The sequence below is a fragment of the Sander vitreus genome, chromosome 9 (genome assembly GCF_031162955.1).
Source record: "Sander vitreus isolate 19-12246 chromosome 9, sanVit1, whole genome shotgun sequence".
Classification (NCBI taxonomy): domain Eukaryota; kingdom Metazoa; phylum Chordata; class Actinopteri; order Perciformes; family Percidae; genus Sander; species Sander vitreus.
Genome location: NC_135863.1, coordinates 21,130,415 through 21,140,829, shown reverse-complemented (window position 1 = coordinate 21,140,829; position 10,415 = coordinate 21,130,415). Strand labels below are relative to the sequence as shown.

At 40.1% G+C, this 10,415-nt stretch overlaps 1 protein-coding gene across 1 annotated transcript; it reads left to right on the top strand.

Moving 5' to 3' along the window:
• The first annotated feature begins 212 nt into the window (after positions 1 to 212).
• Positions 213 to 7,769, top strand: creb3l3a (cAMP responsive element binding protein 3-like 3a). Its single transcript, XM_078259228.1, has 10 exons — positions 213 to 383; positions 772 to 888; positions 1,087 to 1,330; positions 2,004 to 2,143; positions 3,161 to 3,271; positions 3,360 to 3,466; positions 4,095 to 4,163; positions 4,361 to 4,445; positions 6,273 to 6,366; positions 6,987 to 7,769. The coding sequence occupies exons 1-10, from the start codon at positions 363 to 365 to the stop codon at positions 7,301 to 7,303; spliced, it is 1,305 nt and encodes a 434-aa protein (XP_078115354.1). The 5' UTR covers positions 213 to 362; the 3' UTR covers positions 7,304 to 7,769.
• The last annotated feature ends 2,646 nt before the right edge of the window (positions 7,770 to 10,415 follow it).

The window sequence follows — 10,415 nt, the reverse complement described above, 5'->3', positions numbered from 1 at the left end:
CAAAAAAATAAGAGGAAAAGATAGAACAGACTTTGACCCTCATGGTGTTTTACATATTACTGGAGACTTAATGTCCTCCGTCTCCAGATAGACCAACTTGTGAAGTTCCTTATTTGTGTACTCTTGGCTACCACTCAGATTATATCTCCTTGTAGCCAATGGGGACAAAGCAAGCTATAGTTGGCTGGGTGTGCTAGGTTGGAGTTTAAACTTTGGACCAGAGAAGAAAAGCTGAGAGATACAGTAGAAGCTATTTAGGAACAGAGACGAAACTACTCAACAACAAAGTAAATTGGATATTTTTGCTGGATCTCTGTTTTCTTGGGGGGCTTTTTTCGGTGTTCCACCCAAGCAAGGGAGCTATGGAGCACTACCCAGAACAGGTAAATTACCAAATATTAACCTTTTCCTTGCATTGTAGTTTGCCAGTTATAAGTGATTGGGGGAAGTCCGCAAGGCAAAGTTCATCCTTGAAAGCAAATTCAAACCACACTTCAAAATCTTAAATCTACAGAGAAATGCCTGCTTTACAATGCCATTGAAAGGACATAATTATCACAGTAAAATGGTTACAAAGATCTGACAGATATCGATTGGGTGAACATGTTGTACTGTACAGTGTGCTCAGGGAGGATCACAGTGTTATGATGGCAGTAAAAACCAGTCCCCAGCTGAGGCTGTAGGCCTGTATGAAACCTTTATATTGTTGTTGTCTTTGCTTCTCAAAGCACGAAAGACATTAAATCATTAAATGTCATGATCTCTTTTCAGGGTTGGGATGGCATTGAGCTTCTCGATTGGCTGTTTGATCAAAATGATGGGATTCTCCGTCATGAGGAAACAGGACGCCATGGCAACCATCACACCTGGCCAGTCCAGGACCCAAATGTGCGTGAGACTGTGGGATCTCCAATGTCACTCATATATGCGACACATAGCTGTTTGCTTTGCGAGTGTATTGTATAGTTCCTTTTTTTTGACATGCTCTGTAGGTCTTTGTCTGTTTTTAAAAGACTGTCCTGTCTCTCGCCATGTTGTCATCTCATACAGACTAATGATAGCACTTAGGGGTTTTTCACCCAGCAGATGCTGCAGCCCGCCGAACAGGCAGACAATGACTTCCTTAACGCCCTCCTGAGTGGAAGTGATTCTGTGTCAGGCTCGCCTCTCTGGTCCCCTTCTCCCAGTGACAGTGGGATCAGTGAAGACCCTCCCTCAGACCAGATGGACAGCCCTCAGCGCCCCGAGAGCCCCCCTGGGGACGCCCAGTATTTCAGCAAGAGACCACAAACCAAGGCAGAACTCGAAGCCAATGTCTCCATTGACCTCAGTGAGTCACAAATATCTACATCATTTTTTTTTTTTTAATAATGGAACACTTTATAACATCTATTGCTGCAAATAACAATTATGTTATTTATTCATTAATCCGAAGGTTTGTTTTCTTGTTTAATCAATTTCTTGTTTCGTCTGTAAATTGTCAGCAAGTTGGGAAAAATGCTTGTTACAAGTTAGAGTCGAAAGAGATGTCGTCAAATGTCTTGTTTCATCTGACCAACAGTCCAAAACCCAAAGACATTCAATCATAGAGAAGTAAGAAAAACAGAAAATGTTCACATTTCAGAGCCTGTGAATTTTTGCTATTTTCCATCAAATGACAATTTAAGTTAATTGATTATCAAAATTTTTGCTAATTTGTTTTAATCAGATAATAACATCATCATTTAATTCTGATTACACTATATAACAGTAAATAGTGTTTCTAGCCTCGGGTGTGAGCAGAGAATGATCAATGACAAAAACAAATTGTTTTTGTCACAATATCTACATGAAACCTGGTTCTCCTGTGTCACAGAAGATAAAGTAGGATTTTTTGTGACTGTGTACAAGAGTATTGGAATGATTAAATACCTAATTGGTATTTGCTCACATTTAGGCTCAAAATGTAATTTCTCGTGATCTTTGTTTGCATGTGCTTTATGTGTATGCGTGTGTCTGTGTAGATGCAGATGTCTGGGAGCCCGGATTACCAACGGGCAGGATGAAGATTACACAATTTCCTTCTGATGTACATAGGCCACAGCTGTCGTCCGGCTTTCCGCTAACAGTTAAGGATCTGCTTCTGTCTGGCACTCCGGAGCCCGTAAGTGTATCCTTGTTGTGATGGGAGTTTGTGATGGTGGGGGTGATACAGTAGTGGTAGGTGGGAGAGCGATAGCCGTATGGGTGTTTGTGTAGGCCTATCTTCCTTTGGCTGCTTGAGTCAAATACAGGTCTGTTGTTTATCTTTTATGTGTTTGTGTGTGTGTGTGTGTGTGTGTGTGTGTGTGTGTGTGTGTGTGTGTGTGTGTGTGTGTGTGTGTGTGTGTGTGTGTGTGTGTGTGTGACTGACTACACTTTCTGAAATGATGGGTTCCCATAGGGGTGAAGCCTTTTGGAAATGCAAATAAAATATCTATTTTAAAATGTTTATTTAAAGAAAGGTTTGCTGATAATGTCAAACCTTCTCAGCAGCACTCAGGTTTGTATACTGACATAGATAGGAGGAATACACAGAAACATTTAAGTTTTACATTTTTCTACATAATTTATTAGTTCCTTTGTGTTTTTTTTGTGATATGACCTTAAAGTGTAGAGAGATTACTAATTGCATTTTGTGAAGAGAAAGTATTATGTTGCACCATCATCACAGCGCTTACACTGCACCACTGTGCTGTGCCGCCCCATGTTGCACCCTATTAAACAAAATGTGTCACAATTATTTTATTCTCAAAGAAACTATTCCTAAAAGTGGATGTTATCAAGTGAACACACAAGATCACCACAAGCAGAATAATGTGTTTGTGCTCCTAAAAACTTGAGGGTGTGCAGTGATGTGGGTTTTAGCCCACTCAGGGTGTTGGTCTCATCTTTGCAGCCCAGTTTAATAAGATGAAGGCAAGAGTGGCAGAATGCAATGTAGATTCTCACACCATAATTGCTTTGAGGTAGCCATGAAATGAAAGTGATGAAGGTGGCCTGATAGTCTGTGCTCATTTTACTACTTCCTGTGAGGCTCTAGGGGAGAGGAGGAAGAAGAGGAGGTTTGGGGGCAGAGAGAAAATGTAATCACACAGCAGAGATTATGTTTTAAATATTAGTATTCATATCCCACCACTAGGCCCCACACCCATCCCAACAGTCCATTCAAGAGTTGATTCTCAATGAAGATGAGAAGAAACTTTTGGCAAAGGAAGGGGTGAATCTGCCCAGCCAATTACCTCTGACAAAGGTAAACTGCTTTTACAACACGTCCACAATGAAAATAATTATTACAATTATCGTAGAGGCTCAAAGTGAAAATTCCTCTGTCAATCTAGTTCGAAGAAAGGATTCTGAAGAAAATACGCAGAAAGATTCGCAATAAGCAGTCTGCTCAGGAAAGCAGGAAGAAGAAGAAGGAGTATATTGACGGGCTGGAGAGCAGGTAAAAATCACATTTATGCAAGAGTAACAAGAGAAAAGATGATAACATATTCAATATGCTAACCATTTTCTGAAGCAAACTTTAAATGCCCTTGGTAGGTTAATTTTAGTACATTATGAAAGTCACCCTTGGCATCCTGATGTGCCAGCTGAGCCATGTAACCATGACTCCCTGGTTTGAGTTTGACCTTTGTCATAGGTTGTTAACCTCGCTCCTCATATTTGCTGTCTCTCTCTATCATGGGCGATCACAGACAAAAATGCTGAAACTATTTTTCAGTTTGTAGAGACCCAAAACTTGCTTCAGATATGCATTCCATTCTATCATCAATATGTTATCATTTGTGAACAGGGACATACATGTGAGTATTGAGAGTTAGGTGCTGAACAGGTGGGGAAACTAATCTAAGACATATGGAACGGTTTTATGTGTCAGTAATGCAAAGTGGATGCAATTTGTAAACACTGGACTGCACTAGATGTGCAAAATCATTTGTATTTATATCACTTCCTGAATGACAGAGGCAATAAAATTCTCCCTGAACTTGTTGCCTTCCCTAGCTTTCAAAATATATATTGTATACAAAATATACATACAAACTTTATATACTGTATATCATCTCCTCCAGGATGGCTGCCTGCAATGCACAAAACCACGAGCTGCAGAGGAAGGTGTCCCAGCTGCAGAAATGCAACATGTGAGAGACTTTAAAATAGGACTTGTCTTTCGGTTTCCTAAAAATGAAATTTCTTCCACTCAGAAACTGCCTTTAGCATCTCCCTCCTGTTCCCTCATACCCTTACTTATCCAATTATTTTTGTCTGTCTTTTCCATTTTTATTCTTTCCTTTTTTCTTTTCTCTTTGCATTTTCTTTTTCCCAATCCTCTCCGCAGGTCACTAATGGAACAGTTGCGCAGACTGCAGGCTATGGTCATGAATACATCTAACAAGCCAGCCCAGACTGGGACATGTGTACTGGTACGGACGTCCTCTGTGTGTTTCGGCCAGATTAGCAAGTCCATATGACTCATTGTTAAAAAAAGAAATCACCATTATAGCAAACCAAATAGCAAGAACTGTTATAGTGGGATTAACCATCGAGAAAGGCCAATCTAGATATGTGCACAATGAACGCAACAGCACAAAGGACAGATAAAAGGCACAGTCGCATATTCCCCTGTCTGTACAGAAGCCATTTATTGCCTTTGATCACTCCAATGGTATAAAGTGCAAGACCATAGGCAACACGAGTGGAGAAGAATTTTAAAAATGTAACTTTGCAAGTCTCGGTTTCCAGTCACAGAATTCTTTGCTTTGCAAGAAAAGCACAGTGCACTTTACGTTTCCTGTGAGCGTTGCATAGAAAGCCTATTCACAGAAGGGGAATATCCAAACCACTAGCCATACAATGTTCAACAATGTAGAACCAGTGGTGGAAGAAGTATTCAGATCCTTTACTTAAGTAAAAGTACTAATACCACACTGTAAAAAATAATCTGTTACAAGTAAAAGCTCTGAATTGAAAATGTTACTTAAAGGAGAATTCTGGTCGATTTTAACACGTAGCTCTGTTTGTAAATTTGGAGGGCTGTCAGTAGGGAGAAAAACGAAAACAATCGGTGTTGCCTAAACCGTGTTATCCTCCTGCTACAGTTTTCAGCCAGGAGGTTGAAACAGGGCAAGTTTTAAATGTGCTTTTAGCCTCTTAACATGTTCAAAATGTCATTAAAAGTGCCTACCCATGTGAAGTGATTCCTTCTGAGTGAACACAGTGAATCTGACTGCAGTAGATGTGAAAGAAATGCATGAAAGTCGTGCTAATACAGCTCTGTTTAGTTCCGGTGTTGAGACAGCAAGACGAGTGCTTCGGGACCATCTACAAAGTACAACACCGAAAAGCGATACGGAAATATTTTTAAAAGTAGGCATATGCTTATTTTTTTTTAAGTAAGTGCTGTAGTACAACTAGCAGGAGACAAGTTATAAATTGAGGTAAGTTTGGAGACACTACCTTATTTAATCGTTAAATTAATAAATATTTTTGTTGTATCTCTTTTCGGTGTTGTAGTTTGTAGACGGTCCCTAAGTCTTGCCGTCTCAACACCGGAACTAAACAGAGCTGAATTAGCAAAACTTGTATGCATTTCTTTCACATCTACTACTGCAGTCAGAGTCACAACTTGCCCTGTTTCAGCCTCCTGGGTGCTAACGCTAGCAGGAGGATAACAGCAACACCGATTGTTTTCATTTTTCTCGCTACTGACAGCACTCCAAACAGAGCTACGGGTTGAAATCGACCGGAATTCTCCTTTAAGTAAAAGTATGTATGTATCATCAGGAAAATGTATTTGAAGTATTAAAAGTAAATGGACTCAATGCAGAAAAACTCACTTTTTAGAAACTGGAAACAATCAAAACAGTTCTGTCAATCAACTAAGTGTTTAATCAGCTAATCAAGTACAACTGTACTTGTAGGCTGTTCTATTTTTGGGTAGTTTAATTTATAATAAAACATCTTATTTTATAAACTACATGGGTAGTAACTAGTAACTAAAGCTGTCGGATTAATGTAGTGGAGTAAAAATTACAATATTTCTCTCTGAAATGCAGTGGAGTAGAAGTTGAAAGTGGCATGAAAAGAAAAGACTCAAGTAAACTACAAGTACGTCAAATTTGTACTTAAGTACACTACTTGAGTAAATGTACTTAATTACATCCCACCACTGTGTAGAACACATTTGCAAGCAACTTTCTTTATCTAACTCTTTTTTTCTCCATTGCTTGTATTTTTAATCATGTTCTCAGGTGCTTCTGCTGTCCTTCTCACTAATCCTGTTCCCCAACCTCAAGCCCTTCTCTGACACCCAAGTCAGCCAAGGAGACTTCAGTCCTGTCAGAGGTGAGTTATGTTCAGCTTTCGTTCACTAATCCAGCACCTCTCCGTCACATCTGAGCAGCCGTTAGAACTGCAGTCTCACCCACTGCTGGAAGGGTTCTCACCTGCAGAGCCTCACAGCCAGCTCCGCCTGTCTGAGGATTTGCTTTTCTACTCAAAATGTAAAGGTTAGAGCCGGTGCACAGAGAACCAAGGCCATGTATTATCATTACAGTTATTAAGCTATTGCTCTGTCAACAGCTTGTGATGAATTACCATTACCATTATTAGATTTATTGGCACAAACCCCCAAAATGTCCATTTTTTATTATGAGGCAAGGTCATGCATTGCAGAGCACCAAGATGTAATTTGTTACCATAAGCTGCTTGACAGCTTCAAAAAAAGCAGTTAATGCTGCACTTTCCCTGGGTGCTAAAGGCAATGTTACACATGTTTTAGTGTCTTTAATGTCTTTTTTAATATATGTTGTGCTCACAACACACTAAGGCAAACTGACCAAGCTGAGGCAAACTTGTTTACTACAGTGCCAGCATATGGAAAACATGATAATAAGTACGCAGAGCTGCATGTCCACAGAGGCTTGAACTTGCTAATCTTTTCTCTGTGTCTTATTCTCACACAGTCCAGTCACGGTCCCTGCAGAACCTACAGGCTTCCCGTGTGCTGCATGTCATTGAATCCCCATTCTCTGCTGAGGACGAATCAGAGCCTCAGCACCGGCAATCCCCAGGAGACTGGGGAATTGAAGACATTTCTGCCATGATGGAAAAGCTTGGAGTGAACCAAGACCAGTTCACTTTGGAGCCCATGTCTCTAAACAGCAGTCAGGAAGAAAGGATGGGTCATTTCCATGTAGACCCAATTACGGGTCACATCGCTACTCTGACCTTGGATCCCCACCGCTCGGCCAGGCTGCGACCACATGCTGATGACATGTAAAAGAAAGGAATAAATTATCCCTACATGAATTGCCCAAATCGTCCTCCTCCTACAAGTAGAGCAGGGAATTATCTGGGGCTGCTGTTGGTTTGAATTATTCCTGTTTTGCCTTTCATATATAGCCTATATTCAGTGTGTATGTCTTTTCCTTATTTGTGATAATGTTTTATATTGGTATATGGATTTGAATCGTACACTGAAATTGCCTGTCAAGATGAATTGTGTATCCTTTGCCTGGCTGTACTAAATGCCATTATGAATAAGTGTGTTTGACACTGTCAAAAACTGGGTAGAAAAGTGATGATGTGTACAGTTTTGATCTCAATAGATAATTTGTAAAATATTACAAAGGATGTTTAAAGCTTTTTTAAACAAAGTTTTCTTTGAGGAATTGATTGGAACTGTTTAGAATAATTACTAAAACTGCCTTAAAATTCTGCCTTAAAATTAAAAAAAGTCAAAACAGTGGGCTCAAAATGCTGTGGATTCATTAAGCTTTAATGATTAAAATGCCACTCAAAGCACACGGTGAAACATTTCCCCTGACAGTACCTGAAAAGCTATGATCCAATGTCTAGAAAAGCCATATCTCAAAGTGCAGGTACAGTAGGTTTGATGTCACTAGAGACTGAGAGAGAGAGAGAGAGAGAGAGATGGCAGAAAACTGGGCCAAAGGTGGGACAGATGACCTCTTATCTCATGACTCAGACTCCTTACCCAATAATTGACATGTTGATATACGTGTTTACCCAGTGAAGACAAGACTTTAGCTTGAATCCACAGCACTCACCATGACTGGCTTGTGGGGCGTAGAGAACACATTGATTGGATGAAAGTGTTTTTCGTCCTCACTACCACTTGGAACCAGAATTTCATCTAAAGGTCTGACATGTTCAGGTTGACATTTTCTGTGGTCAGCTAGACTTAACTTCAAGGGAGGACTGGACCGGAGATTCAGTTCTGTGATTAAATGAGCCACTGGAGAAACTGACTGGTCACTTTTTAACTGAACAGAATAATAAAAAATAAAATAAAAAAAAAAACAAGGATAAACCACATAAAAACAAATTCATCCTACTGGAAGACAACATCCCTGGCAGGTGGATTTCTAATAGCATTCCTTGAAGGCACAGAAAACATACATATTATTGTGACATTGGCCTTTAAATGACAAACAAAATTCTGCAATTGTAAACACCTTAAAAACAGGAAACCTTAAAAAAAATGGAAAGCTTTTTAAGAATAGATCCAGGTTTCAAAATTTATCAAAATTGACTGTCTTACATCAAAGGGAATTTTACAACCCCCACAATACCTTATTAGCTCTTCAATAGCTTTCCCCTCATGGAGCTGTACACCTGTACACACCTGTGTCGATGCAATATGACAATGTTTTCCAAGTGTTTGACATCTCAATTAAGTGCTTACTACTGAGGAAACTCATCATTGTCTATGTAGAGATCTGCCATCGCACCCAACATAATTTATCTGTGGAAATTTAATTATTTTTCTTTTACTTTTATGTGTGATTAATGAAGGATGTGGCCATAGGGTTTCATTCCACCAATCAGTGCAAAAACTATTAATTGTCACCATTCAGTTTATTAATAGCTGACACTGCTCTGGGCTTGTGTCAGGTTTTTGATTTGCATACTAACAAGTATCAACCGTCTGCAGAGGATAGGATTGTGTATTCTGTAGAACAACTAATTTAAAATTATTTAATTAGATTACATTTCATTGTTAAATTGACATAAGTAGTTATATATGCAAGTAATAAGCACATTTCACGTGCTTATAATCACACAATATGTTCTTTGTCATGAACTGATGATGTGTGAGCTGGTCGTCTCGTTGTCTCGTACCTCTGACCTCCATCTGTCCGCCTTAATCAGGGTGAAAGTATCTGGACCAACTGCATCTCCAATCAGCACTAGTCTCTTTGATTAACTGAACACCTAGGGGGCCGGGAGGCATCTGCAAATGGTTTCCGCTGAGCCATAAAGGAATGTGTCTGAGATTTCAATCTACAAAATGGGCTTTACCTTTCAAGGTGGGACGCTTTACACTTTGTGTGCTACTTGTTTGGTGGAAGATTCCTGAGCACCTCCACATTTTCTTATTAACAAAAGTGTTTTCCAACTTAAAAGGAATAAAGAGGGAATTAAAACACCTAACCACATACTTTAGTTCTGTTTAGGTGTAGTGCGATGTGCTCCTCTGCTGCAGCAGCACTAGTTTGAAAACTGCCAGGCTAATAAGACTACAGCTGCATATTTTTAAATAAAAATAAAATATTAAAGGGGACCTATTATTTACTGTTTTCAGGTCCATTATTTTGTGTTTCTACTAGAACATGTTTACATGCTCACGGACATGGGTCAATTTCAGAGTGAATTTCACACAACCAGGGTGTCGCTAACAACCGAGGTGGGACAAATTATGTCAGCATCTGAATTGTCATGACCAGGGATCAACCCGTGTTGACTGGTTTGAATTGACAAAAGAGGGGCTGAACACCGGTCAGATAACCCTGACCTGGGTCATTGGTGTGAAAGAGGTATAAGGGCCTCTTTACAGTCACCGCACCCAACCTGTCGCGCGCCAATGTGACGTCAAAATGACGTAGATCTCACTAGCGCGCCAGGATTTTAAGTGAGCGACCAGAGGTCGTGCACCACTCTATTTTTTTCAGCGGCGCACGACAAAAAAACAGGAAGCATGGACGAGTTCGAGGGTAACTGGATGCCAGGACTCTGAGTGACTGCAAGTCTCTCTTGTAAACTTACTGGGTTAAGATGAGTTCTTTTATGGTGAATGAAAGGGTTGATCCGACCAAGTAGTTCATCGAATCGTTGTGCAGACATTCTGAAGTATTCAAAGTGCTTCTCTTTTTCTCTTCACCATTGTTTACCTTTTTCTTCTTCTTCTGGTCCGTAGAAACAGCAAAGACGGTAGCCTTTCCTCAGTTGCACCACCTCTGTTCAAGAGAAGACTGCAACTAGTGTCGCGACCACCACGCGCGAGTATAAATAGTTACGGCGCTCCCATGAGGTCACACTGGCGCGAGATAGGTCGGAAACAGCGAGTATACCGCACGTTTAAGACGCTC